The sequence below is a fragment of the Myotis lucifugus genome, unplaced genomic scaffold, assembly GCF_000147115.1.
Source record: "Myotis lucifugus unplaced genomic scaffold, Myoluc2.0 scaffold_101, whole genome shotgun sequence".
In the NCBI taxonomy this organism is placed as follows: Eukaryota; Metazoa; Chordata; class Mammalia; order Chiroptera; family Vespertilionidae; genus Myotis; species Myotis lucifugus.
The window spans coordinates 3711062-3737627 of NW_005871149.1; the positions used below are offsets into that span (position 1 = coordinate 3711062).

At 45.6% G+C, this 26566-nt stretch overlaps 3 protein-coding genes and 1 non-coding gene across 6 annotated transcripts; 2 read left to right on the top strand and 2 right to left on the bottom strand.

Moving 5' to 3' along the window:
• Window positions 1–1487: 1487 nt before the first annotated feature.
• CUNH1orf194 (chromosome unknown C1orf194 homolog) lies at window positions 1488–5041 on the top strand. Of its 2 annotated transcripts, none has more exons than XM_006092597.3 (5): window positions 1488–2001; window positions 2600–2716; window positions 3231–3346; window positions 4361–4491; window positions 4892–5041. In XM_006092597.3, the coding sequence occupies exons 1-5, from the start codon at window positions 1882–1884 to the stop codon at window positions 4960–4962; spliced, it is 555 nt and encodes a 184-aa protein (XP_006092659.1). In that variant the 5' UTR covers window positions 1488–1881; the 3' UTR covers window positions 4963–5041. The 2 variants fall into 2 exon arrangements, with proteins under 2 accessions (XP_006092659.1, XP_006092661.1); XM_006092599.3 differs by having other exon boundaries at window positions 4836–4990.
• Window positions 5042–6994: 1953 nt separating this feature from the next.
• On the bottom strand, window positions 6995–7391 carry LOC111826785. Its single transcript, XR_002830183.1, has one exon.
• A 1320-nt stretch (window positions 7392–8711) lies between these two features.
• On the bottom strand, window positions 8712–14703 carry TMEM167B (transmembrane protein 167B). Of its 2 annotated transcripts, none has more exons than XM_023757096.1 (3): window positions 14550–14703; window positions 12073–12265; window positions 8712–11129 (listed from the first exon to the last, which is right to left on the bottom strand). In XM_023757096.1, the coding sequence occupies exons 1-3, from the start codon at window positions 14557–14559 to the stop codon at window positions 10934–10936; spliced, it is 399 nt and encodes a 132-aa protein (XP_023612864.1). In that variant the 5' UTR covers window positions 14560–14703; the 3' UTR covers window positions 8712–10933. The 2 variants fall into 2 exon arrangements, with proteins under 2 accessions (XP_023612864.1, XP_006092666.1); XM_006092604.3 differs by having other exon boundaries at window positions 12134–12265; window positions 14550–14702.
• A 3484-nt stretch (window positions 14704–18187) lies between these two features.
• Window positions 18188–24200, top strand: TAF13 (TATA-box binding protein associated factor 13). Its single transcript, XM_006092605.3, has 4 exons — window positions 18188–18344; window positions 19110–19188; window positions 21522–21619; window positions 22564–24200. Exons 1-4 carry the CDS (start codon window positions 18318–18320, stop codon window positions 22732–22734), a joined length of 375 nt encoding a protein of 124 aa, XP_006092667.1. The 5' UTR covers window positions 18188–18317; the 3' UTR covers window positions 22735–24200.
• The last annotated feature ends 2366 nt before the right edge of the window (window positions 24201–26566 follow it).

The window sequence follows — 26566 nt, forward strand, 5'->3', positions numbered from 1 at the left end:
CCGTGCGCTATGAGCATCTCTGATTCTGCAGACGTGGCGGTGGACAGATACTGAGCACGTCCTGAGTGTAAAGCGCTAGAAAGATGGAGACGTCGTCTCTCTTCTAGAAGTTACAGCCTGCAAGAGTGGCTTAGGAGGTGTTACCTACTGCAAAGACGGCCGCTCCACGTCCATCCCTCCACATCCGTCTGGGCCTTTACGGCCGGCTTGATGCGAAGCCTTGAGATTCATATAGTTAAACCGGGTTTAAGCAAGGAGTGTTTGCTTAGGCGGCAGTTTTCCGTCTCTGGACATCCCCATTCTCTTACTGCTTTGAAAAATCCTTTTGTTAGATGCGAGGGAGAAGGGCATTTCTGGGTCATCTTTTAGGATTCCGTTTGCTAGCTGAAGCCTTTTGCATTAGTCCTGCATGCCGGGAGGCCTCTGTTTTTCCACCTAAGGTTCAGGAGGGCAAATCCAGAGCTCCTGGGGGTATGGTATGGTCAGCGGCTCTTTCCCTCTGTGTTCCCAGTAGCTTCCTCCCGAGGGGCCTCCGACGTTTGACCGCCAGGTGGCGCTCTTCTTGATAGGAATTCACCTGTCATAGACGGTGGGGCAGTTGCCTGGCAACCGAAGTGAGCCTTCCAAACAATTGGGACCCGCGATCCTCTGCGTGCAGGGTTGTGTGTGGCTGCGCCGGCCTCCCGTTCCTCCCAAGAGCTTCTCATTTGGCCATGCCTCCCACCCGAGACCCTTTCCAGCAGCCAATGCTGAATAATGATGATTCCCGCCTGGGGAAACCGAGGGCTTCCAAGGTACTGTGGCTTCTTGCGCAGTCCTGGTGGGCCATGGCACTCTTCTTTCTGTTATGGGGGGCACTTAAAGGACTCTGGTGAGGACACTGAGGTCCTGGACAAGTCGGAGGAGGAGTGGAGAGAGCAGAAGCTGGAGAATGATCTTTCTGGGCTGGATGTGCTGTGTCCACCATGCCACTGAGCTAGGATTTCATCCTGGAGGGGCTGGGAATCACATCAGGATTTGAAGCACTAGAGCAGCGGTTCTCAACATGTGGGTCGCGACCCCTTTGGGGGTCGAACGACCCTTTCACAGGGGTCGCCTAAGACCATCGGAAAACACATATATAATTACATATTGTTTTTGTGATTAATCATTATGCTTTAATTATGTTCAATTTGTAACAATGAAAATACATCCTGCATATCAGATATTTACATTACGATTCATAACAGTAGCAAAATTACAGTGATGAAGTAGTAACAAAAAATAATTTTATGGTTGGGGGTCACCACAACATGAACTGTATTAAAGGGTTGCGGCATTAGGAAGGTTGAGAACCACTGCCCTAGAGCGACACAACAGATGGGTGTTTCAGAAAGCACAAGTGGCAGTGGATTGGATGGGGTGGGAGTGAGACAAGAGGGCTCAGCTAGGAGGCAGGAGCCTCCGGAGGCAGCAATCTCCAGGAGGAAGAATAACGGACCTAAAGCAGTGATGCAGGGGGTAGCGATAAGTTGCAGATAAGAGAGATGCAAAAGGCAGGACTGATGGGACTTTGTGGCTGACTGGATATGAGCCCAAGAGAGCGGATGAGTCTAGGGTGACTCCTCGTTCCTGAGGGCTTAATTGATACCATTTACTGAATGAGGCCTCAGGGTAAGCAGGGTCGGGGAGAGAGATTCAGATCAATGATGTAGATGTCACTTTTGTGGTGCCTGTGGGACATTTAAGTGGGAATGAATAGCAGGCAGTTGGTTGAGAGTTCTGGGCTGAAGATGTACATCTGGAAACCACAGTGTCCATATGGTGGTTGAAGCCACGGGAAGGAATGAGCTCATCCAGCAAATGTGAGAGTAAGGAACGCAGAAACGAAACTCCCCCGGAATGCCGAGCAGAGCTGAGAAGCAACAGTTAAAGGCAGGAGGAAATTCGGAGGAGCCGGACCCACAGAGGGTTGAGAGAACATTTGAGAGAGTCAGCATCATGGTGCCAGAAACTGCAGAGGTCAGATAAGACCCGGTCTGGAGAGGATCCACCCGACCAAGCCTCAGAAATCATTGGTCACCAGCAAGAGCGGTTTCTGGGGGTGCTTGAGGCAGAGGCCAGACTGAAAAGGGGATGAGGAGGGGGAGGAAGTGAAGATAGTAAATGTGACTCTTTTGGCCACACTCGCTTTTGCAGGCTTCAACCACAGCTGCATGGAGATAACCCCCAGATCTCAATGACTAGTCCTCAATTACTCTCCAAAAAGTCGCACACTTCCAGTTTTCTACTTGTTAATTGCATTAGGATGTCTAACCTTTTCCTCAAACTCAGGATGTCTAAACCTACGCTCACCATCTTTCCTATATGTTCCCCACCCTTTGCCCCTGTCCTCTCCACCCCTTTCCCTCTATTCCTGGCCCTTTTCTGTCAGTTCTAAGATTGAAGACTTAGGAGGATCAAAAGCCTGGGGCGTTTTGCCCGATATTGTTCTTCTCTTTACAGATGTTGCTCTGAGAGTCAGTTAAAATAGGATGAAGGGGTGGATGTCACTGAAGCTACCACAGCAGCAAGGACCTGGATCCAGGTAACCAGGTCCCGGGCGGTTTTTCTTTTGCAGATGCTGCAATATAAGAACCCAACGCACCTGGACCAGCAACGGGAACCCTGGAATCGGCTCAACTCGATTCCCACGATCACCTCCATTAGGCGGAATTCTTATTTTTTTGAATCTGAGGTACCTGCTATTGAAATACTATTTCTCTTTACGTCCAATTAGAATTCATCAGTATCCTCTTTGGAAGGAAGTCTGTCCCTAACTTCTTTAGTATCTTTCCTTTTGTCCTCAATCCAAGATCCTACCAAACTAAATACCAATTTATCTGGTCTCTGGGAAGTTAGAGGCTTGGGTTCTGCTCTAGTCAGACATCTGAAGCAAATCATTTTCTCACCGGACTTCTCACTCTTCTGATTAAAACAAAGATTGAATATAACCATGAACGAAGGCCCATTGAGCCCAAAGCGGGGACAGTATAGTGATTCCCATATCTACAGGGAGAGCTCACTACTCCTTAGACCTAACCATGAGAGGCAAGAGTCACCATGTCCTAGTTGGTGTGTAAGGAATTGGTGGATCCAGGCCCAAAAGCCGTTCTCTCTCCTTTTGGGGAAGAGTAGAGCCCAAAAGAACTTGACTAGAGCTGGGGGTAGAGTTGGTGCATTAACCCTGGGGGGGTTAACTTCCTCTGTAGATTCCAAAGGATAATCTGGATTTCCGCTTAGCTGCCTTGTACAACCACCACACGGGGTCGTTCAAGAACAAAAGTGAGGCCCTGATCCACCAGGAGACCTCCAAGGACACCCGTGGGTAAGTGGTGGAGGCAGAGCCTCCCCATTCTAAGGGTAATACCATCAATTAAATAAGGTAAAGGCCACCTGGGAAATAACTATCAATAGGTGCTCAATGGTATACAGATTTCTGTATTGTTTATATCTGTACCTGTAATTTCTGTATCTTTCCCTTTATTTTATTCTTTTTCTATCACAATTTATCCCCCATATACTCTCTTCTTCCTTCCCCCTACTCCCACAGTCACCACACTGTTGTTCATGTCCAGAAGTTTTCTTTTTTCTCAATCCCCTTTCTTTTCTCAAACCACCACCACCACCACTCCCACCAGAGCTATCTGCCTGCTCTCTGAGTCTGTCTCTATTTTGCTTGTTAGTGCAGTTTATTAGGTTCCACATAGGTGTGAAATCCTATGGTACTTACCTTTTTCTGACTGTCTTATTTCACTTAGCATAATGTCCTCCAGCTCCATCCATGCAGTCCAAAAAAGATAAAATGTTCTTCCTTTTTATGGCCGAGTAGTATTCCATTGTGTGAATGTACCATGGCTGTTTTATCCATTCATCTACTGATGGACAGGGGCTGCTTCCGAATCTTGGCTATTGTAAATAATGCTGCAGTGAACATAGGGGTGCATTCTTTCGAATTAGTGTTTTGGGTTTCTTCGGACAAATTCCCAGAAGTGGAACTGCTAGGTCCTAAGACAGTTCTATTTTTAACTTTTTGAGGTAACTCCCATACTGCTTTCCACAGTGGCTGTATCAGCCTACATTTCTACCCAGAGTATACAAGGGTTCCCTTTTCTCCACATCCTCACCAACATTTGTTTTTTCTGTATTTTTATTATCTGAAATGAACAGAGAACTTCCTGTTTTTATCTGTATAAACAAACAAAATCTTCAGTTAATTCCACTGAGTGTAAAAAGGGCCTTTGGCTGCTTTATTTTGGAGGTGGCATGTAATTCTTTCCCTCCTTCCCTTTCTCCTGCTTGGCTTCATTCTCCCCTATTCTTCTCCGTACCCATCCTCTAGGATCATCAACATCCAGGCCCCTGGAGAACACTTACCCCCTGCCCCACCACTGCCCACCACCTCCCGAGCTAACATCAGACAATGGATCAGCCCTAAGAGGGAGTCCATCCACAGCATCCACGGGTCCATAGGTGAGTAATAGGGCAGATGGTGGTACAAGTTCTAAATGGACCCAGGAATCAGGGAGTTGAGGTGATTGGCTATGAGGGAACATGGGGGATAACTGAGGGTCTTGCAACAGCAGTGATTAAGTTGTCACATATCAGACAGATCAGGGGACATGCATGCTGACTATGGAATGAAGTCCATTTTTCCGAGCCTCTAACTCACCCTTAGGTCTAGGGGACAGAAATTTCCAGCAGAAACCTGGGAGTGGAAGACCTATAGCTACCTCCTATCTGTCTTCTATATGCCAGTTCCCCAGCTGTTCTAAGAACCTTCTCTCTGGCACCCATAAATGGATGGGTGGTTACAGGTTCCCAGTGAAGACAAAGGATCTGAAATTCACAGCCCACTCCCTCTTTTCTCCAGTGTCCCCTCACACTGCAGCCACCAACAGAGGCTACTCCCGAAAGACGGACGGTGGCTTCTTCTCCACCTGACGCTGACAGGCCCCTGGATTGATTGGTCGATGGGACAGCCTGCTGCCCACCTCTATTAAAAACATTCGTGCATGGTGAAGCCTGAAGTGTCTGTCACCCATAGAGTTGCCACTAGACTACTCTTAAAAGGTGGAAGTTTCCCAACTTCTAGAAACTAGTCTTGTTGAGAATATTTGCAAGGACTTAGAACAGCCCAGTTTGGGGCAGGAGGCGGGTATTCCTTTCTTGTAAATCAGTCATTCCAACCATACAGATACACCCATTCAATATTTCTTGCAAACCTTTGTGTCAGAGCTGTGTTTGGAAACAAGAATGGATAGAGCCCATTGTCTTAATGAGTTTACAACCAGTCATCTTAGTAGCTCTATGTAGCATTCTTATGCTGATGTCACACTTAAGAGGTTTCCGACCTCCTGGATTTAGTCATCTGCTGGGCTCTACTTTTCCATGAGGGGCAGGGGACCTCCATCTCCCTGGTCCTGCCTCCTTGCCATTGTTTTCTCTAACTGCTGCCATAATCTTGCTGGGAATCAGTTCCCTTGCCTTTGTATGTTTGTGCTGATATCTGCCCCTAATTCTTTTTTTTTTTTTAATATATTTTATTGATTTTTTACAGAGAGGAAGGGAGAGGGATAGAGTTAGAAACATCGATCAGCTGCCTCCTGCACACCCCCCACTGGGAATGTGCCTGCAACCAAGGTACATACCCTTGACTGGAATTGAACCCGGGACCCTTGAGTCCGCAGGCCGACGCTCTATCCACTGAGCCAAACCAGTCAGGGCATGCCCCTAATTCTTATAAACATGGCTCAAAAATCTGGTGCTTGGGTTTGAAGCTACCTAAAAACGATGCACTTACATGGTCTCTAAAGTTACAAGTCACAGGAACCTGCTATTAGATTGGGCAAGAAATGGCAGACCCAGCCTATGGTACAGAAGTTTGGCATTGTTGAATAACAGATAGGAAAAGGCTGATACTCAAGTGCCTGGTCCTTAAAATACCACCTATCACAGCCCCTCTTCCACTATTTTTAAAAATAGTTTTACTGCTTTCAGAGAAAGGGAGGGATAAAACACCAATGATGAATCATCCATGGGCTAACTCCTGCACGCCCCCTACTGGGATTGAGCAACTGGGGCATGTGCTCTGACCAAGAATCCAAGCTGACCTCCTGGTTCTTGGGTCCACGCTCAACCACTGTGCCACACAGGCTGGGCGCCTCTTCAACTATTGAGATCGTGTGGTGCCAAGTGGCCAGTTATTTAGAATGGCTGAAAGTGGCCGAAAGGGGTGACTGGTTAGTCACCTCATGCAGGTTGATACTGATCATTGAAAAATTGATTACTGTGATCCATGCATAGAGGCTTTTAGCCCTCCCCAGTTTGGCTCAGTGGATAGTGTCGGCCCTTGGACTGAGGGTCCTGGGTTCAACTGTGATCAAGAGCACATACCTCAGTTGCAGGCATAGTGTGTGCAGGAGACAACCAATGTGTACACACTGATATTTTTCTCTCTCCCTCCCTTCCATCTCTAAAAATCGGGGAAAATATCCTCCAGTGAGGATTTAAAAAATTAAAAATAGAGATTTCTAGCCCTGGCCGGGTGGCTCAGCTGATGAGAACATAGTCCCCTAGCCAAAAGGTCGCAGGTTCCATTCCAAGTCAGGGCACATACTTAGGTTGCGAGTTCCACCCTGGGTTGGGGCACATACAGGAGGCAACTCATCCATGTTTCTCCCTTTCTCCAAATCATTAAAACAATATCCTCAGGTGAGGATATATTCTGGTTAAGTAAATCTGGGGCGGGTCCCTGGAATCTGTAGCTGTAAGTTCTCCAAGTTCTTGGGGAGCTATATGTGCATGTAAGTATGCACATATAAACCTGCACCCCTTAGCAACAGGCTCGGTGGGGTGCAGTCATCATGACGAGGGGAGGCAGCTCAGACATCCTCGCCCTCCCGTCAGTGCCCGGGCCCGTCGCCACCACCACCGCGTCAGCCACACACCACGGGCGGCCGCCCCGGGGCCGGGCTCAGATCAGAATCGCCTCGATAATCAGCGGCCGGGACAAGCCCGGCCTCGTCTATCTGATCAATTCATCACTTCTGAGCGCCGGGCCCCGCAGATCGGCTCCGGGACCGCGGCGCCGCCGCCACCCAAGGGCCTCGCTGCACAGCGCCCGGAGCGGGCTTCGCAGGAGGGGAGCTTTTCATCTCGGGCCGGCCCGGCGGGCTGGGGTCACAACCCGATCAAATAAGATCAAGGTGTAGACGGGGGGAGGGCCGTAGGGGGCGTCACGCACTCGCCTTGCACGCCCCACGCACGCTCACATCCACCCACACACACACTCGGCCCGCACGCGCCATCCACGCGACACCGCAGTACCACTCACAGCACCCGCACCCCAGGCCGCGCTCCCTCCCGTGAGGGGGCGGAAGTCCGCACCCGCTTTTAAATGCCTCTGCCCCTCCCCCCGCCTCGGAGGATTCTGGGAGGAACCACCGAGCACAGGCCCTCGCCGAGAGCGCGCTTTGCTGCCCTCTCGCGGCTCGGAGGGGAAGCCATGTCGCAGGGACAGGCGGGACAAATGCTTACAATACTGAGTCATTGTGTTCTTTTGATTTTTGTGCAGCTACATATTTATATTCATATCTGTCGTTTTTCTTTGACTTTTGATCCCAAGTTCTGGACACAAGACGATTCAATCTCAGTAATAGGTGAATGACTCCTTTTCCATGGAGAAGGCAAATCCTGGTCTTTACCAACATCAGCTTCCCCAGGAGTGCCTTCTCCCTTCACATCATCTACCAAAGGGTAAGTGAGACTAGATTAGGTGTCAGGATCTGTGAAATGAGTGAAGGTAGGAAGGCATGGCCCTGTCCTCAGAGCCCTCTTGCTCCCCAGAACTTGATGCTGTGGCAGTCATATTGCTGAACCTTTGTTTACATGCATATCCATTAAAACCCATCAGACCTTCAAACTCCAGAATGAGTAAACTGAAAAACAGACGCGATTATAAGAGTAGAATTAGTTCCTTTTACAATCAGAGCACCTAGGCATGTGCCCTTGACTGGGAATCGAACCCATGACCTCCTGGTTCATAGGTCAACGCTCGACCATAGAGCCACTCTTCTCCTTTTTCAATGAAATAGGTATGTGTGTGTGTGTGGGGGGGGGGGGCGGGGGGGTGTTGAGGGGGAGGCTGCAAATCAGATTTTTGGACACTGGTAGAAAATGATTTGTGAAGTTATAGTTTATACTTTTGCCAGCCTTGCCATGCAGTTGGGATAAACACATAGGGGAAAGCATCCAATGTATGTGTCGGAATCCCATTGGCTCAAGGGTTTTCTATGTGTGTGGTTGGTTAACCTAATATCATTTGGATGTTTATGGCTGGTAAGGGCAGATGGTACTTATATTTTAATAGCGGTAGTATGTAAAATGTATTGGGGAGTAATCTACCTTACTTGATACACCTCAAAATTTCCATATATATATATATATATATATATATATATATATATTCATATATATGCTGATATATACAGTATAAGCTGGTATATAGATCAGCACCCCCCAAAGGAGAAAGCTCTCATAGATCCTGAACTATATGATACATTCACAGGCGTCAACACAAACGATGGTATTAATTTATTTAAACTAAAAAGGTATACTATGGGCAGAACCCAAGGGAATATGGAACAAAGTTCATTAAATTCAGCATGTGACAAATAAAATGGACAAAGACAGTAGGGAAAGAAATTTTATTTTCAAGAATTTGTGCAGACAATGGTGAATAAAAAATTGTATTTCAACTATAAAAAGCTGACTTCACGCCACCCTGGCATACAGAATTTATGGTGATGCCAGTATGAGTCTGGGGTGATACTGCTATCTCCATTCTCCCACCTCTAAAAGACCCTCTTAGAGGAACCACTTCTATTAATTTTCAATCAAAAAATATGACACATCAAGTAAAGTAATGAGTTAAACAGGTTTCTGCTTATCTGCATATATAAAGTCAAATGAAATAAGCTGTGTGTTTTGTTCTGTTCTGCTGTAAATTGCCTTCACTCTGTGCACTTTTTGGTACAATCTGGAATGAAAACATCTCAAAATATTATAATTCAAGAGTTAAGATGACCCACCCAGGAGGCTGTAAAAAAAAATGGTTTGAATAACTAGAACAGTGAAATGGAACTAGTTTAAAATCTGAAACAGCTCTAAGCACAAAGCTTAGAGACATTAGCCCTATTAGAAAAAAAAGTCATTAAAGCTACACAGTAACAAGTGCAAACATGCTGAACTTGTATTTCCAGGGAGTGACACCCCTGTTGGCCAGCAGGTCCCAAACTCACACCCGCGAGGTATAGCTCTTCTTTCCCTTTTCCTTTCTTTCATGCGAGATCCTCAGAAATGACCATTGAAAACATATGAATCATTGAAATTTTACCCTGTGGACCAATTCCTGAAGAGACAACAGCCACAACTCTGAGATGATTCGACATGTAGTGTTTACGTGATGACTTTCTGTACTTTGAGAAATCCTCAAAGACTAAACTGCCTATTTTAGAACCTAAATTTCCTAGCAGCTTCTGTCCTTTTGGAGAAAGACAAAAGACAACTTACTGTCACACAGGGGCAACCACCGTTACTTTGTCCACAGTCAAGTTTTGCTCTCATGGACAATCCATGGTAGACCTATGTCCAATCTCATGGCAGACCTATGTCCATGCCTGCTTTTTACAATTTTAGACCAACTTTTTTTTAAAATAAAGAAGTTCTAGGCTTCAAAAATAAAACATTGGATCCTTTTGCTGATATGAGGAGGGAATGGAGAAATCTTCCTTTCAAATGTTGTCACCCTCATTTTATTCATGGATTCTATGAATTGTTCAAATATGCCTATGAATATCAGCACCTTCTCTCACTCATTTGAATTTCTCATGTTCTTATAATACAGAATTTACAAGGGACAGCTAAAGAGGGTTTTACTATGAATAAAATTAAGAGTTGGCCAAGAAAAACAAGTAATCGACTAAAAATTGCCATAATAAACCAGGTTTAAACAAAGAATAAGTTTGTATCTTGGATAACATGATAAAACTTCCATTTAACATCACAATCAATTTACACTAGACAGCTTTACTAGTAATATGAACTAATATACTAGATATATTTCTTCTACCCTAGCTGCAAATATATTAAATAATTATTTCTTCAATCCTTTCTCTTTCCCCTAGTGGTGGCATTTAAAACTGAGTAACAGCATGTAGCAGTCAGTAATTTAGAAAATATAAAAAGGCTTTAGGAAAACAGACAGTGGATTCATGTTCATATACCATTTGTTGGGGTGAAGTCTCCTTTTGGGGACACTGGTGAACAAAACCTTATTTCTTGTGAGTTCCTGCTTTCTGGTCTCAGCACAGACAGATAACTCCCATGTCTTACGGAGGCCCCGGTTACATCTTGGCAACACTCTCCAGCACACAGCACAGTGATTTCATCTGTTCTTTCTGCAGTGAGGACCATGTTCTCTTATGCTGCCAGATGGATATATGAAAGATAAATTTCCAAAGCCCAAACATTTCTTGGCATGGTACAACTCCTGTTTCCTACCCAGTCCCCCCGACTTTCCTCCAGTTTGCCAAATCTAAATCAAAACAGTAAAAAAAAAAAAGTCAAGTCTTGAAAATTATCTCCTTCTAAGAGATCTGAATACAGCTTATTCCTTCCCTAATGAGCCTCCATTTGAAAAGATCCTGACCAGGGCTGAGGAACAGAACAGGTGACAGGCTTTCAGGCAGGAGGTATGTAATGTTATCACCCAGGGGTGCAATTTATCTGGACGTTATGTGCTGTCTGCCGAGGACTGATGTAAGGATAATGGCTTTCTGGAGTCCCCTGAAGCATGACTAATGTTTGTAACCATGAGTTTTCCCCACATGTGGGAGGGGCAGGTGCTGTGGTGTCATCCCGGTGACTTTGATGATTTTAGCTGAACTCTCCTACACTGGGTCCGGGCCCCAGGTTCTTCACCCTCGTCCCCGTGGTTGGCAGTTGATGAGATGGATGCTTTGGAATTCATTTTATAAACAGGACATAAAAGGCCATGACGACGCAGGTGGCTGCCACAGCAGCATGCAGCCTGGTTCCAATCACAGCAGCTAGCAGGCAAAAGTGAAAAGAGAAAAGAAATCACAGCCTGTCCTTCATATTAGTCCTCACTTTCAAGGTGATATATTTTTCCCTCTAAAATATATTTTTATTGATTTCAGAAAGAAGGGAGAGGGAAAGAGAGAGAGAAACATCAATGATGAGAGAGAATCATCAATAGCCTGCTCCCTGTACTGGGGATCGAGCCTGCAACCAGGCCATGTGCCCTTGACCGAGAATTGAACCATGATCTCCTGATTCATAGGTCCACACTCAATCACTGAACCACACCAGCCAGGCTCAAGGTGATATTTTGACATTTCTAGTCACAGATGAAGAGAGCTACCAATGGTCTCAAGAATCCACTTGGGAATGTATTTAAGTACTACCCTAGTTTCTAGATGAATATACTGTCGGTTTATATTTTGCCCTATTTTGCAAACATATTTAGGTAGTTAGGATTCCAGATGAAGGTGCCCATAATAAAATGTAAAAAAGCATTTGAGCCTGGCCAGTGTGGCTCAGTGGTTGAGCATCGACCTATGAACCAGGAGGTCATGGGTGGATTCCTGGTCAGGGCACATGCCTGGGTTAAAGGTTAGATCCCCAGAAGGAGGTTTGCAGGAGGCAGCTGATTGATGATTCTCATCTATGATGTTTCTATCTTTCTCTCCCTCTCCCTTACTCTTTGAAATCAATAAAAATATTTTTTTAATTTTTTTAAAAAAGCATTTGAGTTCATGAAAGCAAAACTTAAAAGACTCCAATATATTCTTTCCAGAACTTCAGGAAAACTTTCCCTTGGCAAACTATTCTTCCCAACAATTCCAGTCCAGTCTAAAATTGTTTAATTTATCTACGTTTCCTCCGTGTAGATTAAAATTACCTCGACGCTAAAATAAAAAATCATGTAAAAGTGGAACGAAATACGATCCTAGCCAATCTGACCCGCACCTTGCTGCACCCCACTGTCCAGAGATGGCAGTCTCCCCCTCCTGGGCAGATAGGCGCTCACCTTTGTAAAACACACCCCACACTCCCCTCTTCTCTGATAGCAGCCAGGTTTTGAGACGAGGAACTTTCTTGAAGTAGGCACAGGTGCACACAAAGAGCAAACCGAACACCAGAATGCCATCCAGGGAGTACACTGTTACGGGAAGAAAAGAAAACCGTTGGTGCCGTCACTTTGGGGCAGGTGGTCCCGCTGGAGAAAGAGCTCCAAGGAGCACAGAGTGATATACTATCGAGATGACAACCTCAACACAGTGCCAACTCTTGACACGAGGGAGCCAGGTCCTGGGACGAGCAATGTTAGCTGCCTGTTCCCAAAGGTTGCGTGCAGGCATCCCCCTTTCGACAATTTCACGGTGCCCTGCACTGCCCTGCCCTCCCCTTTTAAGAACTAGAAATCTTGAGGAAAGTGCATCAGTTCATGTAGACTCCGCCTCCCCGGGATGGCCAGAGCTGGCAAGAGGTTGAGAGAGCCCTAAGAATCCTTGGAGCCTCCGTTCAGAGAATTAAACATATTCTTATTATCGATCACTCATGTGATAAAGAACAGCAAGATATTTAGCCCAGTCTCTGAGACCTGCATCTGTTGGAGAAAACGGTCAGGCGAAAAGTGAAGCTTAAGGGAAATTGCAAGAGTGAGAATCCATATGACTGCAGCTTTCCTACGTTTATCTTACACTGCGTGCATGACCCTCTTCTGCCAGGATAGCAAGATTCTTGTAAAAGATATATATCTTTCCGAGGCTTCGACATTTCAACATAGTCGAACAATTGTGGGGGGACCTTTGAACAATTCTATGTAAACTTAGCGATTTCTTGTACATGGACAATAAATCACCTAACTCAGTGGTCGGCAAACCGCGGCTCTTTGGCCCCTTGAGTGTGGCTCTTCCACAAAATACCACGTGCGGGTGCACATACAGTGCGATTGAAACTTCATGGCCCATGCGCAGAAGTCGGTTTTCGGCCTGGGCGAGTCTATTTTGAAGAAGTGGCGTTAGAAGTGGGGGGCGTCGGTCGGTCACAGCGCAGGTAGGCAAGCGGGCCAGGGGAGGTACATTGTTTTGAGGTACGTTCGCTGAGGTCAACTCCCATCCACACTCGTCTATCTGAAACAAGTATACAAGACCAGTGTGGATGGGAGAGGTGGGAGAGGTGGAAGGGGTCGACCTCAGCGAACGTACCTCAATCTGATTGAGGACCCTAATTAAGTTAATAACAATGTACCTACCTATATAGTTTAAGTTTAAAAAATTTGGCTCTCAAAAGAAATTTCAATCGTACTGTTGATATTTGGCTCTGTTGACTAATGAGTTTGCCGACCACTGACCTAACTGCAAAAAGAAAAAAAGATATCAAACCACAAAAGGGGGGAGGGCAATTATGTGTCAGACTGCTCCCTTATTTCCTGGCTCGGATGATTTCTGCTCTGGGTGATGTCCCTTCTCCTGTGCCCAGTAACCCCAGATCTCTGACGGCCAGGAAGCTCCAAGAGGGGAATGGACAGCCGCTGCCAGCTCTGGCCGTTCCATCTCCCCGCCTCCTTCCTAAGTCTCTCAGCGAGGAGTCACACAAGAGTTGAGTAAGTTAACACACTAAGTCTTTATGGCGAATGATACCTTCACGTGCTAGTCTCCTCCTCCCATAAGGTTTTGCAGACAATGCCAAAGCTCACAGGGAGGTGAAATGTGAGTCTCCGGTGCTTTTGAGAAATGCGTTCCTGAGCCCCCCAAATCACACTACCTCAGAGGCTCTCTCCTTTCCTGCAAGGCTGACTCTACAGACAGCAAAAGCCCCGCCTCCTGCCCTTCCCTGGAATTCAGAAATCACGTCCACAAACTGTTTGGGAAATGAGGTCAGATAAACAGGGAGGCAACGGGCACATCGCTCAGAAGAGGCAGTAACTACCCAACACAGGCTCGGGTCTCCAGATGCAATCACCCAAACAACACTTTTTGCAAAAGAAGACACTTTTTTAGGCTCTACATTCACCCCTCAAAAGTGTGGGGCTTGAGATCCTTTGTGATTTCTTGGCCTTCTAACGAGCCTACTCTCAGAAAGTACGAGAACGTAGGGGGCTGGGAGGAAAATCCTCTCTTTCCCCCGGTGCTGAACTTTAGCAGGTGAAGCAATCGTTCTACCGGAGTGGCCATTCCCGGAGGCTAGGAAGGGGGGCAGGGAAAGCACAGGGGAGGGAGGGAGGACGCGGGGTGCGGACACGAGAGGCACTGGGGTCCTAGATGGGAACCGCACCGGGGAACCCGGGAGGGATCTAGAGGCCAGAGGTCAGGGCACCCAGAGAGGCCAAGAGGGCTGAGCGGGGAGGGGGCGGGGAGAACGGCCACGTCAGTCCCGGCTCCGCCCGCCACGTTGCCCCTCGTCCTCCCCTCACATCCTCCACTCGGGGCGTTGGCTCTCACCGTTCGTCATGGCGGCTGAGCCCGGGCCTGGCTAGGGGGGCCGGGATCAGCGGTGGCAGGAGCGCAGGTGGGGGAACCCAGCTCCCGCTTGACACTTCCCGATCCCGGCCGCAGCGACGGGTAGGAACCGTAGTACGCAGGCGCAAGGGCAGGCAGGCGAGCGCCGAACGCAATCAGGGGTGGCTAGCAGATTGCCGAGCGAGGGACCCCATGTGGGTGGGGCTTGCGTGCTTCCATCTCAGAAGCGCGTGGTCCGGGAGGCGTCCTGCGTGGCCATGGTAACCAAGTCTCTTCCGGGTGCCGGTGCGGAAGCGGTGCTGGGACGTAACCTGACCGTTCACTTTGCCGGTGAAAAGGTAAGGACTTGGACTTAGCGCTGTAGTGTGTGCGGTGGCAGCTCCTGTGTCCGTTTGTACGTCTGCAGCCCTCCTGCAACGGAGAAGGCTGGGTCCTGGGCTTCCGCTCAAGAGCCCTGGCCCCCCGGGTCAAGAGGGGGCCCCAGGGGCCTCCAGGACTGCCCTTGCCGCGCGGCTCTTTTTGACTTCTTACGGAAAACTGAATAGCCAGGCTGCGTCTGAACTTCCTAAATGAAATAAGGAAATTATAACACAAACGAGCCTCATATTTCAGATCACAAAGCTCCACGTTGTCGGGAAACATTCAGATAATTGCCAGTTTGTTTCAGGAGAGTCTCGATTATCTCCTGTATTTAGTTAATGTTGGGATCACCTCGGTCACCAGAAACCGGCGATTGTCTGGACAGCGCTTCCCACAACACAACACTTTCACAAGCTGACGAGAGCTTTTAGTCAGTTTTTAGTGAGGGTAGGGCGTGGGGTGGGGATGGGTAGAGACAAAGTCACAGATTACATTTCGTACATTGAAATACCTAATTACCCACAACTCGACCTTATTTATTAGACTCCGTGCGGGAGAGCGACAGAGTCCCCGGAGATGAAAGTGTAAGGTTAGGATCCCGCAGTGGTAGCCAAGCTGCGGAAGGGATTCTCCGACCCTGCCCCAGTGCCATCTGCTGGCTGTGGCCTGCTTGGTCACGCAGGAGAAAAGCCACCCGAGCCTCATAGATGCAGGACAGACTCTCTGAGATAATACACATAAATGTAGAATAAAAAACAAACAAACAAATGAAAGATATACGGGCCCAAACTCAAAAGAAAGCCAGATAGATGCCAACACACACACACAGTGATTAGTTGTCTAGCTACTATTTTAGTTGTCTAGCTACTATTTCAAAGGACAGTGAAAGATCACAACATCCTACTCTGATTACGCAGTTATTTTTCACTCTGCTCAGTCTCCTTTTTTCATGTGTCTTCTTCCTACTCCTTCTTCCCACTCATTCATAATTTCTTCCTTACTTTTCCCTCCACCACATTTTTTCCAATTTTTATAAAGTAGTTTACCTGTTTTTATATAAAGCAAATCTCACCAGATTTTTATTTCAAAATAAGTTATACCAAGAATTTAATATTTTAAAAAATTATAGTATTCTGTTTCTCTCTGTAAAATGGGGGTTGTTGAAGGATTCAACAAGTTATTATTTACAACACTTGGCATGAAGTGCCCCAGAAATGTTAGCACTACTCTTGTTGTTTGTTTATTTTAAAAATATTTACCAGTGTCTACTCCATGCTGGGTACTTTGCTAGATTTGCAGGAATAAAGGTAAAAATGAGTCCCTGCCCTCAGGGAACAAACTTTATGGGAGAAGACATATGAATAAACACATTTTAGCAGAGCACAGGACATTATCTTTGATCCTCACTATTTTGAAGAACATTTTTTCAAGAATATTTTTTCAAGAAGAAACCTGAGGCTCAAAGAAGGAACATGAGTGAGATAACTTTACTAGCTAGGATCCAAACCTAGGTCTGAGCTCCCTCCTGTTATCACACTGTCTCAGATTAGGATGCTGTCACTGATACGGATCTCTGATGATTTTGTTTCAAGCATGAATGTTTCTTTCACCCCAGAGCCTCACATCAGGCCAAAGCCTGGGTCACTAGCTCTTGCAGCTCAACTGTGAGAAATAAGTAGAGCCCTCTCGGCTGGGGACTCAATTCAGACAGTCCTTCTCAGTTCATTTCAACCTTCACTGGAGGACAGGCAGTTGTTGCCAAACTCCTGTCAGTCAAGAACAGTGGCCTGTTTGTTACGGTTGTTTCGGTCACTGTGACAAACACTCATCAGTCTGGGGACCATGACGATGGCATTCTGGTTTAACCAAAGAGTAAGTCCCGTCCCCAAAGGCACAGCTCACAACAATAGCTTCATTTGAATTACAACATATTTGAAAAGGGATGTCAAACAGGCATTCATTTCTGCTGCAAATATTTGTTCCAGGACTTTTAAGTGTCAGGAATGCACGAACCTTTGGGAGCTCAGAGATGAAAGAGAAACACTCTGTTCTTAATAAGTTTAAGATTTAGTAGACAAGATAAGCTGGGTGTTTAAATAACCAGAAAATACAGTAGAAAGCGAGAAGTGTTGCAGGGAAATGGAACCAGGGCTGTGGGAGTGTAAGGGAGAAAGTGCTTTCGGCTGAGAGCCCCCGGAAGGCTTGATGGAGGAGCAGACATTTCAGCTGGGCCTGAAAGGCATGTAGCATTTCCATAGAAAGCAAAGGAGTAAAAGTGCTCAAAGGAACGGAGATGGGAAAGTACAAGATAAGTCCGGGCACAGCACACTCTTCCCTCCCTCCTTCGATGGCTAACTCCATTCATCACTCAGGTCTCAGTTCAAACTCACTTTCTCAAAGGAGCCTTCTCAGACCTTCTTGGGTCCCCTTCCCCCATTACAAGCTTCCAGAGCATATATTATCTCTGTAATTCATGCCTCATTCCCCCTACAGGCCCCCAGGATACCCACAACTTCTGTCCCACTTGGCTACAAATTGGAGGTTCCTGTGACCTCCTCTCCCTTGTATTATTCTATTATTTGCTAGGACATCTCACAGAACTCAGGACAATACTTAGGTCTACCAGTCTATTCAAGGATATGATCAAGGACACAAATGGACAGCCAGATGAAGAGAGGTATTAGGTGAGGTTTGGGAGGGGTCTGAGTGAAGAGCGCCTGTCCCTGTGGAGTTGGGGTACGGTACCCTCCCAGTATGTGGATGTTTCCCTCACCCTGGAGGCTCTCCGAATCTCCTACGATTGGGATTTTGATGCCTCAGGTGTAAGTACAATCAACTCCATTCCCAGCCTTTCTCCCCTCTCTGGAGAATGGGTGGGTGGGGTTGAAAATTCGAAGCTTTACTAGTAGTAAAGAACAATATCCCCAATAGCCAACACAAAGCTTGGCATGAATCACAGTGGAACTCCAAGTTGTGGAAATTGTTTAAATACACGCTTGGGGCAGCCCAAGGCCGCCGGCTAGCCCCACAACCATCCATCCATTGCTTGGCAGACCCGAATCGGACAGTGGCGACCCCGCAGGCAGAAGCACATGGAGGGTGGCCATCAGGTACACGCCGCCAGGGCTTCCTATTCTTTGCCTTTTAATTCCTCCTTCGTGATTTCAGAGCCAGGAGCTCATTCCTACGTCCCTAAAGAGCGTCTTGGCTCCGCCCTTAGACGGGACCACGCGTCCCCGCCCCTTCCGGTCCCGCCCGCTTAGGCCCCGCCCAATACATTGCGTCACCGGAAGTGCGGCGGCGGAAGTAGTAAAAGCCGCTCGGAGGTGTGAGGCGTCTCCTTTGAGAAAGTAGTAAAAGCGGGCCGGGCGCTGTGGACTGGCCGGTGGGATGGCGGATGAGGAGGAAGACCCCACCGTGAGTGACCACCTCTGTTCCCACCCGCTCTTCTCTTCACTCCCCCGGGGACAGTGGCGGAGGCCGGGGTCGGAGTCGGGTCTGCTTTCCTGAGTGACTTCAGCCGGGAGAGCCGGGGACTCGACGCGGTGCCCAGCCTTTCCCTTCCGTTCTCTTTTCGAGGGCTTGAGGCCGGGCGTGGAGGGGGGAGCGGAAGGCGGCCCCCGGCCCTGGCGTTTGGTCCACACCTGCCAGACGCCCCTCGTGACGCCTGGAGAATCGTCGGAGGCCCGAGCGAATGTCTCTTAGCGCTCCCGGCGAGCCAGCAGTTCAGCTGCTCACAAAACTGTCCCCTGGCTGTCAAGTGTGGACCGGAAGTGGGAGCCTGGGTTTCACAACTTCCGTTGCCCGGGAGCAAGTCATTTAATTTTGGTTCTCGGGGTCCATGGCTTTCAGGGCATTCAGTGGGGCGGAGGCTTCCTTAAGGCGCGATCCCAGCTTTGATTCAGCACCAACTCCCGCACTAGTGAGACTGCCTAGCAGTGGGCCAACATGGTGATTGGAGGGGGCGGTAGTCAATGGAATTCCCCCGGGAGGGGCAGTTGGGTGATTTGCTAGGGACTTTATGGAAGCCGTTCCTGCTTGAGCCGGAGGTTGGACTGTCTTCTGCTCGCCTTAGGCTTCCTGGCATGATGTCAGTGTCGAAAGTGGAGGGGACTGTGAATTATTAAAAAACCAGTGCCGTGCAATGGCTTGACATTTCTTTCTGTACATTTTTACTTGCAGTATGAGGAAGAAAATGAAGAAATTGGAGGAGGTGTGGAAGGTGGGCAGGGTAAAAGAAAGAGACTTTTTTCTAAAGAATGTAAGTAATATTTACAATGATTCTATTGCAGATGATTGAAATGTTTTGGACATGTGCATTCAAAGTAGATTTCTTGTTCTGGCCCGGCCGATGTGGACCAGTGGTTGAGCATTGACCTATGAACCAGGAGGTCATGGTTCGATTGCTGGTCAGGGCACATGCCTGGGTTGTGGGCTCCATCCCCAGTAGGGGGCCTGGAGGAGGCAGGCAATCAGCTTCTCTCTAATTGATGTTTCTATCTCTCTATCCCTCTCCTCTCTTAAAATCAATAGAAATATATTTTAAAAAAACAAAGTAGATTCATTGTTTCCCTGTAGGGACACTATTCTCAGACTTGCCTGTAAAATTCTGTTTAATTTGTGAATCATAGCTAGTAATGATCCTAACCACAATTTACATACACACATATATAAATACTAGAGGCTTTGTGCACGGGTGGGGTCCCTCAGGGTGGCCTACAGAGTTCCCCACCTGGCACCCCACCGTGGCCTGGCTGCCCCCTCACCTGTTCCACCATCCCACTGTGGTCCCGCTCTTATCAGGGGCGTTGGGGTCCATTGGGGCCGGCAGCGCCGCCTTGCTGACACCCACCATGTTCTGCACTGCTCCCTGGTGGTCAGCGCATATAGCAAGCGGTTGAACTCCCGATCGAATGACCCTGCCTCTTGCACACCTCCCACTGGGGATGTGCCCGCAACCAAGGTACATGCCCTTGGCCGGAATCGAACCTGGGACCTTTCAGTCCGCAGGCCGACGCTCTATCCACTGAGCCAAACCGGTTAGGGCATGGAATATATCTTAAGATCTGTTCTCCTGATCCTTTAAAAACATTTTTTTTTTTTGCTGATGTAACAGAAACTTTCAAAGCATTCACAGGTATTTGTTTGTCTTCAGAGACCCTTTAACCAAACACAGTTTACATACTTCCTATCTAATTTCCAGTAAAATATATTTCCCTACTAGTGAAGTCTATATCTTCAGGAAAAATAATGTCGAGTGTGTTTCCTTCCACGTCCCGCGTGGAGTAGGGTTCGGTATCTGAAAGAGGAGCCGCACACAAGTGAAAGAAAAAGACACGAGATAATTTTGCAATATTGGGGGACCAGGCGGGCAAGTCCAACTCAAGGAGAGGCACTTCCACTGATGCTCAGGCCGCTCCAAGCTTTTATTTGATCTGGGGTAGCCCTAGGGTAAGGAGGTTTGAATGACACATGGATTAGCTCATTGGTAGACAATTTCCAGAAATAGGCAGAATATCTGATCAACAATAATCAACAAGGATCTACATAAGTATCTAAGGAATTAAGGGAACTAAGGTGGGGATGCTTCAGCTATTATTACCTAAATTAACTGGGTGGTTCCTAGATTAACTGGGTGGTGCAGTTCTGACCTTTGCTAGGACTTCAAAGGTTACTAGCTTTTGGGGGTCTCTGTCTAAACTCAGCTAGTGAAGACAATGAAAGGACTCCGGCAAATAATAAGAGTATTATTATTTTTGGAGAATCCTGGCTATGTCATCAAAATTTTAATATTTTTATATATTTTCTTTTATTGATTTGAGAGAGAGGAAGGGAGAGAGAGAGAGAGAAACATCAATAATGAGAGAGAATCATTGATTGGCTGCCTCTTGTGTACCCCTACTGGGGATCGAGTCCGCAACTCAGGCATGTGCTCTGACCTGGAATCGAACCATAACCTGGTTCAGCGGTCACCAACCTTTTGGACCTCACAGACTACCAGTGGTCCACGTACCACCGGTTGGCGACTACTGTCCTGGTTCGTAGGTCGACACTCAACCGCTGTGCCACACGGGCCGGGCTCTAATTTTCTTTTTAATTTCTTGCCCGAGGTTGGAGATATATATAATGTTTTGTTGTTAATCCTCACCTGAGGATATTTTTCCATTGATTTTTAGGGAGAGTAGAAGAGAGAGGGAAAGACAGAGAGAAACATCGATGTGAGAGAAACACATTGACTGGTTGCCTCCTGCACGAGCCCTGACCAGGGCCGGGGCCAGGGAGGAACCTGCAACCAACGTTTGTGCCCTTGACTGGAACCAAACCCAAGACCCTTTGGTCCGCAGGCCAGGCGCTCTATCCATTGAGCCAAACTAGCTAGGGCTTGGTTCTTCTTGTATGCACCCTCACTGGGGATCAAACCCACAACCTAGGTATGTGTCCTGACTGGGAATTACACCCACAACCTTTTGGTGTACGGGTTGATTCTCAACTAACTGAGCCACCTGGCCAGGACAACTTGGTTCAATTCTAATATGAAAAAAGTATTGATCAAGTGATTAAATTTGTCCAATAAGAATGATTTTTCTTTTACAGTACGATGTATGATGTATGGGTTTGGGGATGACCAGAATCCTTATACTGAGTCGGTGGATATTCTTGAAGACCTTGTTATAGAGTTCATCACTGAAATGGTAAGATATTTTTGTTGTTGTTATTGGTCTTAGTTAATTGAAAAAAAGAGTTTAAATTCAAACTTATAGATAAGACTAGAACTATAGCATTCTTTAGAAATAAGATATCCATGTGAGTGCCTATTTTGTGGAAGTTATTGATTACTATTTATCATTGGGAATGGAGATTGTATATGTGTGTGTATGTACATACACATATATGAGACACAGTATAGACACAACTAATGCTAAGAATTTGGTGAATATTCTTTTGTCTTTTGCATATATTTTTAAAATTTACAAAATTGAAATTATATTGTTATATACAGTCTTATAACCTGTTTTTTGGTGGTGGTGGTTGTTTTCCATTTAGGTAAGCCTAGAACATTTTCCCCATGTCATTGCATAACACTATATTTTTAATGGTTTCATAAAATTGAATGGATGTGCTCAAATTTATTTAAAGCCTTAATATTTAGTTTCCCTTTTTTTAGTCATCAGGAATATGCTATGATGAACCTTTGCTTTTGCACAGGATGAACATATAATGACAGAGGGTGAGATTTGATTTTAAGAAAGACACCAATATTGAGATGGACACGAATTTTAAATGAAATGGGTGATTACAAAGAAATTACAAAATTATTTTATACAGTGAAGGCAAAAACTACATATATCAAAAATCAAAGAAACATCAGTAAATTTGATAGCTTTTGTGTTCTTAATATTAAAAAATATCTATAAAGCATTAAGAGAAACAGTGCTAATCACCCAGTAGAAAGTGGATAAGGTATGAATAGAAGATAATTCACAAATGAATAGCTATAATAGAAGAGAAAAATCTTCAAACTCACCAGTATTAAACATGCAAATTTAAAAAAAGAATGATGAATACATGCAAATTGAAACAGTAAAATGTTATATTTTTAAAAATCAATTGAATTTAATATGCTTTTTTGCAATAGACTCACAAGGCAATGTCAATTGGAAGACAAGGTCGGGTACAAGTTGAAGATATTGTCTTTCTGATACGGAAGGACCCAAGGAAGTTTGCGAGGGTTAAAGATTTGCTTACTATGAACGAAGAATTGAAACGAGCTAGAAAAGCATTTGATGAAGCAAACTACGGATCTTGACAACTTTGGAACTTACTGAAGCTTCCTTATCTTCTGGGGAGACCATATATATAACCATATGTTTTCCATGGGAAGGTCCCCATAACTAGCGATGTAAGTGAAAGGTGGAGAAGCACGAAGTTTCCCACCTTTATTTTCATGTCTTCTATTTAAGAGTGATATTTGAGCCCTAGCCATTTTGGCTCAGTGGATAGAGCATTGGCCTGCGGACTGAATGGTCTCAGGTTCAGTTCTGGTCAATGGCACATGCCTGGGTTGCAGCTCGATCCCCAAGGCAGCCAATCAATGATTGTCTCTCATCATTGATATTTCTGTCTCCCTCTCACTTCCTCTCTGGAATTAATAAAAATATATTTTTTAAAAAAAGAGTGATATTGGAGCCTTTAACTGCCCGCCATTATACGACCATACTTGAATTACTTATTGGGTTTTAATGACCATACATAAGTTAAAGGATCTTGCAAACCATGTAGTACCTTCTGACTTTTGACTGTCTAAACCAGTGGTTGCCAACCAGTGGTCTGTGGACCACTGGTGGTGTGTGAAGTCCAAAAGTTTGGTGACCGCTGAATTCTAAACAATGAAGTGTTTATGTACCCGGTGCATTTGTGCGGTTGTAGGGCATGCTCTTTATTTTTTTTCTAAATAATTCTTTATTGTTGAAAGTATTACATATGTCCCCTTTTTCAACCTTTGGCCCGCTCCACCTTCCCCCTCCAGGTCATGCTCTTTAATATGTGAACTCTAAATGGCATCTTTGACTTTCTGATAGCTAAGACATGATAATTAAAACAATGTTTTCAGACTACAGTAATCTGAGAGGTTATTAAAAGATAGTAAAATGGTTTGTGTTTCTTTTAAGGAGAAGATGATAGAAGAAAATAGAGTCTTTTGTAGGAGTGTTTATCTGTCTTATGGTAGTTCTTTGTTTTAATATTCTTTCCTTTTGATAGGATGCTTTTTGGGAGGGAGAAACTAAAAGGTTCATGTGAGTGCTTCATGTTGAAGGCTTTTTTGATTTAAAACCTCTAGGGCATATACGATTTGTCAAGTTTTAAGAAAACTCATTTTCCCAGGTCAGATTTCCGTTCTGTATAAAAATAAATGCTTTCAGTAGCAGGAATGGCATTGTTAAAAAGCTGACGGCAGGACAAGCATTTAGGTGTTTTATTAACATTTGTTAGTACTTGTTCATTGTGGAAATGTGTACTTGACTAAACCATATGTGGCTATGGAAACTACTTTTGTAGATCAGGATATACAGCTTTTGTGTGTATTTAGCTTATTGTATTAAATTATTGTACTTAGCTTAAAATCAGGATTAAAATTGCATTTAGAGGGATCACTGAATATTACTCTGAGACTGAATGTGTGCCACTTCTGAACACCTATAAATCAGTACTGGAGAATTTTACTTTCTTAACCTATTTAAGGTCTGAAAAATTAAAAAAAGATCAATACTATAATTTAACTGTGTGTGATTTATCAGCTTTTTTCTCCCACTTAAAATATAATTCTAGCTGCTTAATCTCACTAAAATCTCTATACTATTAGTATAATGCACTTCAGTTGATAGTGAGATTCAAGATAGCTGGGCTGATCTTTTTGTTATTTAAGAAAGTAAAAACCAGCCCGGCTGGCGTGGTTCAGCAGTCGACTTATGAACCAGGAGGTCACGGTTCGATTCCCAGTCAGGGCACATGCCCAGGTGGTGGGCTCAATCCCCAGTGTGGGGTGTGCAGAAGGCAGCCAGTCAATGATTCTCATCATTGATGTTTCTATCTCTCTAGCCCTCTCCCTTCCTCTCTGAAATAAAAAAATATATATATTAAAATAAAAAAGTAAAAGCCAGTTGAAAAGCTACTCCAGACTAAGCTGAAATAAAAAATGGGAGCAGAGCCCTGGCCAGTTTGGCGCAGTAGAAAGAGCGTCGGTCTGTAAACTGAAGGGTCCTGGGGTCGATTCTGGTCAGGGGCACATGCCCGGGTTTCACGCTCGATCCCCAGTTGGGGGCGTGCAGGAGAGCTGGTCGGTAATTCTCATCATTGATATTTCTCTCCCTTCCTCTCTGAAATCAATAAAAATATATTTAAAAAAGAATGGGAGCAGAATAATAAAATATTAATATATCACAATTTTTTCTAATCAGGGTCCACTTCACCCTGAAGAAGGAACTGGTAGTAACCGGCCCCTGGGCGGTTGTCCTGGGTGCCTGTGTTAGTCTGCTCGCTGCCTTAGCAAATGTCATAGACTGGGCGGCTTAAACAACAGATCCTTTTTCTCACGGTTCTGGAGGCTGCACGTCCCAGAGCATGGTGCCAGCATGGTCAGGTTCTGGTGAGCACTTCCTGGATTGCAGATAGCTGCCTTCTCACTGTGTCCTCACATGGCTGAGAGCTCTGTTGTCCCTTCCTCTTCTTAAAAGGGCAGCACTCTGTAACGTCAGGATTCAACCTGATGACCATATTTAACCTTAACCACCTCTGTAAAGGCCCTATCTCCAGTACAGTCACTTGTTAGGGGGTGTTAGGGCTTCAACATACAAAATCTGGGGGACACAATTCAGTCTAGACAGCAGTGTCATTAGTCTTACTATTTTGGTAATGATCCTAGCATTTAAGAAGTTTCTTTGTTTTTGTTTTTTCAGAGAGAGAGAGAGAGAGAGAGAGAGAAACATCTATTTGAGAGTGGAACATCGATCAGCTGCCTCCTGCACACCTCACACCTACTGGGGATGGAGCCTGCAGCCCTAGCATGTGCCCTGACCGAGAATCGAACCCGCAACCTTTCAGTGCACAGGTCAATGCCCTACCAATTGAGCCATACCAGCTAGAGCTAAGAAGTATTTTTATGGGAATTTATATTAAGACTTTTAGGTTGCGAGTGATAGAACTTAACTCAAAAATAGCATAAACAAACAAAGCAATTTATTGGCTTATCTAACTGAAACAAGGGAAAGAAGAACTTGAGAATCCAGACTCTGTCCATCTTTATCCACATTTTGGCTTTACTCTCTCAGGAACCTCTGTGTCAGGGAACATGATGGCAAGTAGCTCTAGGGTTCCATCCATATAACGCCTGATCGGGGGAGCGGCTTCACCTCCTAATGCAGAGAGTTCCAAGTGAGGAGCACTATTGCCATGGCTCTGGTCATTCTTGGACCAACCACTGTGGCCAGGAAGAAGTTGTGCTATAGCCGGGATCTCAAGCCCCACCTCTGGCGAAGAAGGGCTTGGAGTGGGGGTGGCAGCTGGGCACTGCTATTAGCAGGAAGAGGAAAGAGGCTGGGCAGACAACAATAACAGATGTAGAATCAACGAATGAATGCATAAATAAGTGGAACAACAAGTTGATGTTTCTCTCCCTGTCTCTTTCAAAACATTTTTTTTAAGAAAGAATAAACATCAAAAACATTTCTGGAAAGGCAGAATTTGATCCAATTCAAAAAGAAGTGCTAGCTTGACGAAAAGGTTTTAAGAAAAATATTTACAACCCTTTTTTAAATTTATTTTTAGAGAGCATGTTCGTTAGATGCTCAAGCAGAATGTCTAATACACAGCAATGATTCACTTGAAATTGTTGGTTTGACTGTATTGAAACTGGTCTTCTTAAGTAAAACGGTAATAAAATTCTGAGTGTAGAAATTTTTAAAAAGGGGAGGTAGTTCCCTTGGCCTCTCATCAGTGGAGAGAGGCGTTGTCTGGAGAGTCACTTGGCTGCTTCCCAAGAGGCCTCAGGAGGTGGCATGACTTGGGAGAATGTACTGTTTAGTCCAGATGATTCTCAGGATTGCAGGCTCAGAAACCGATTTCATCAGCATCTCTCGGGGTGG